This window comes from Haliaeetus leucocephalus, unplaced genomic scaffold, assembly GCF_000737465.1.
Source record: "Haliaeetus leucocephalus isolate CR32 unplaced genomic scaffold, Haliaeetus_leucocephalus-4.0 Scaffold336, whole genome shotgun sequence".
Taxonomy (NCBI): Eukaryota; Metazoa; Chordata; class Aves; order Accipitriformes; family Accipitridae; genus Haliaeetus; species Haliaeetus leucocephalus.
In genome coordinates this window covers 8,400-9,309 of record NW_010972772.1, presented here as the reverse complement: position 1 = coordinate 9,309, position 910 = coordinate 8,400, and the positions used below count along the sequence as shown (strand labels likewise).

Below are 910 nucleotides of genomic sequence, written 5' to 3'. Positions count from 1 at the left end.
CCCCCCCTTTATCGATCCCCGGCCATGGCCGACCCCAAGTATTCCGACCTGCCCGGCATCGTGAGTCTGCAGGGCCGGACCGGGAGGGTTTGCGGGGGGGGGGAACCTGTGGGTCTGAGGGGAACAGGGAGTCTGAGGCGATATGGAGACCTGGGGAAGAATGAGGGCATCAGGGGGTCTGAGGGGAACAGGGAGTCTGAGGGGATTTGGGGACCTGGGGAAGAACGAGGGGCTCTGCGGGGGGAGGTGTCTGAGGGGATCAGGGAGTCTGAGGAGACCGAGGGGGCGAGGCTGGGGATCTGAGGGGATCGGAGGGGGGGTCACAGGGGTACTGAGGTGGTCCAGAGGGATCGGGGGGGTCTGAGGGGATTAGGGGGCCTGGAGGAGAATTAGGGGCTTGGGGGGTCACGGGTGTCTGAGGGGGTTGGGAGTGTCTGAGAGGATTAGGGAGTCTGAGGAATTTGGGGGTTGGGCCTGGGTGGTCTGAGGGGAGCAGGGGGCTAGAGGTAGAATTGGTGGTTCTGGGGGGTTCGAGGGGACTGAAGGGGCCTAAGAGGATCATGGGGCCTGGGGCAGAATGAGGGGTTCAGGGGTATTTGGGGGAGGTCTGATTGGTTGGGAGCGGTTTGAGGGGATCAGGGTGTCTGAGGAGATCGGGGGGAGGATGTGTGGTCTGAGGGGGGTCAGGGAGCAAGGGGGAGAATGAGGGGATTGGGGGCTTGTCTTATGGGTTATGGGAGGTCTGAGGAGATTGGAGGGAGCCTGAGGGGACTGCGAGAGTGTGAGGGGATCAAGGGGAGCCGAGGGAGTTGGGGGTGTCTTGGGGTAGTGAGGGAGCCAGGGGGTCTGAGGGGATCGAGGGGGTTGTAAGAACTGGGGGGGGTCTGGGGCAACTGTGGCGATTGGGGGG

The 910-nt window shown here is 63.6% G+C and overlaps 1 protein-coding gene across 1 annotated transcript in view; it reads left to right on the top strand.

Annotated features, from left to right (window-relative positions):
- Positions 1-9: 9 nt before the first annotated feature.
- DCTN2 (dynactin 2 (p50)) overlaps positions 10-910 on the top strand; it is a gene marked incomplete at its 3' end in the record, with an annotated part of 8,876 nt that continues 7,975 nt past the window's right edge. Inside the window, exon 1 of the mRNA XM_010571505.1 lies at positions 10-60. Within this exon, the coding sequence (XP_010569807.1) occupies positions 25-60 (36 nt within the window). The remainder of the gene's footprint in view (positions 61-910) is intronic.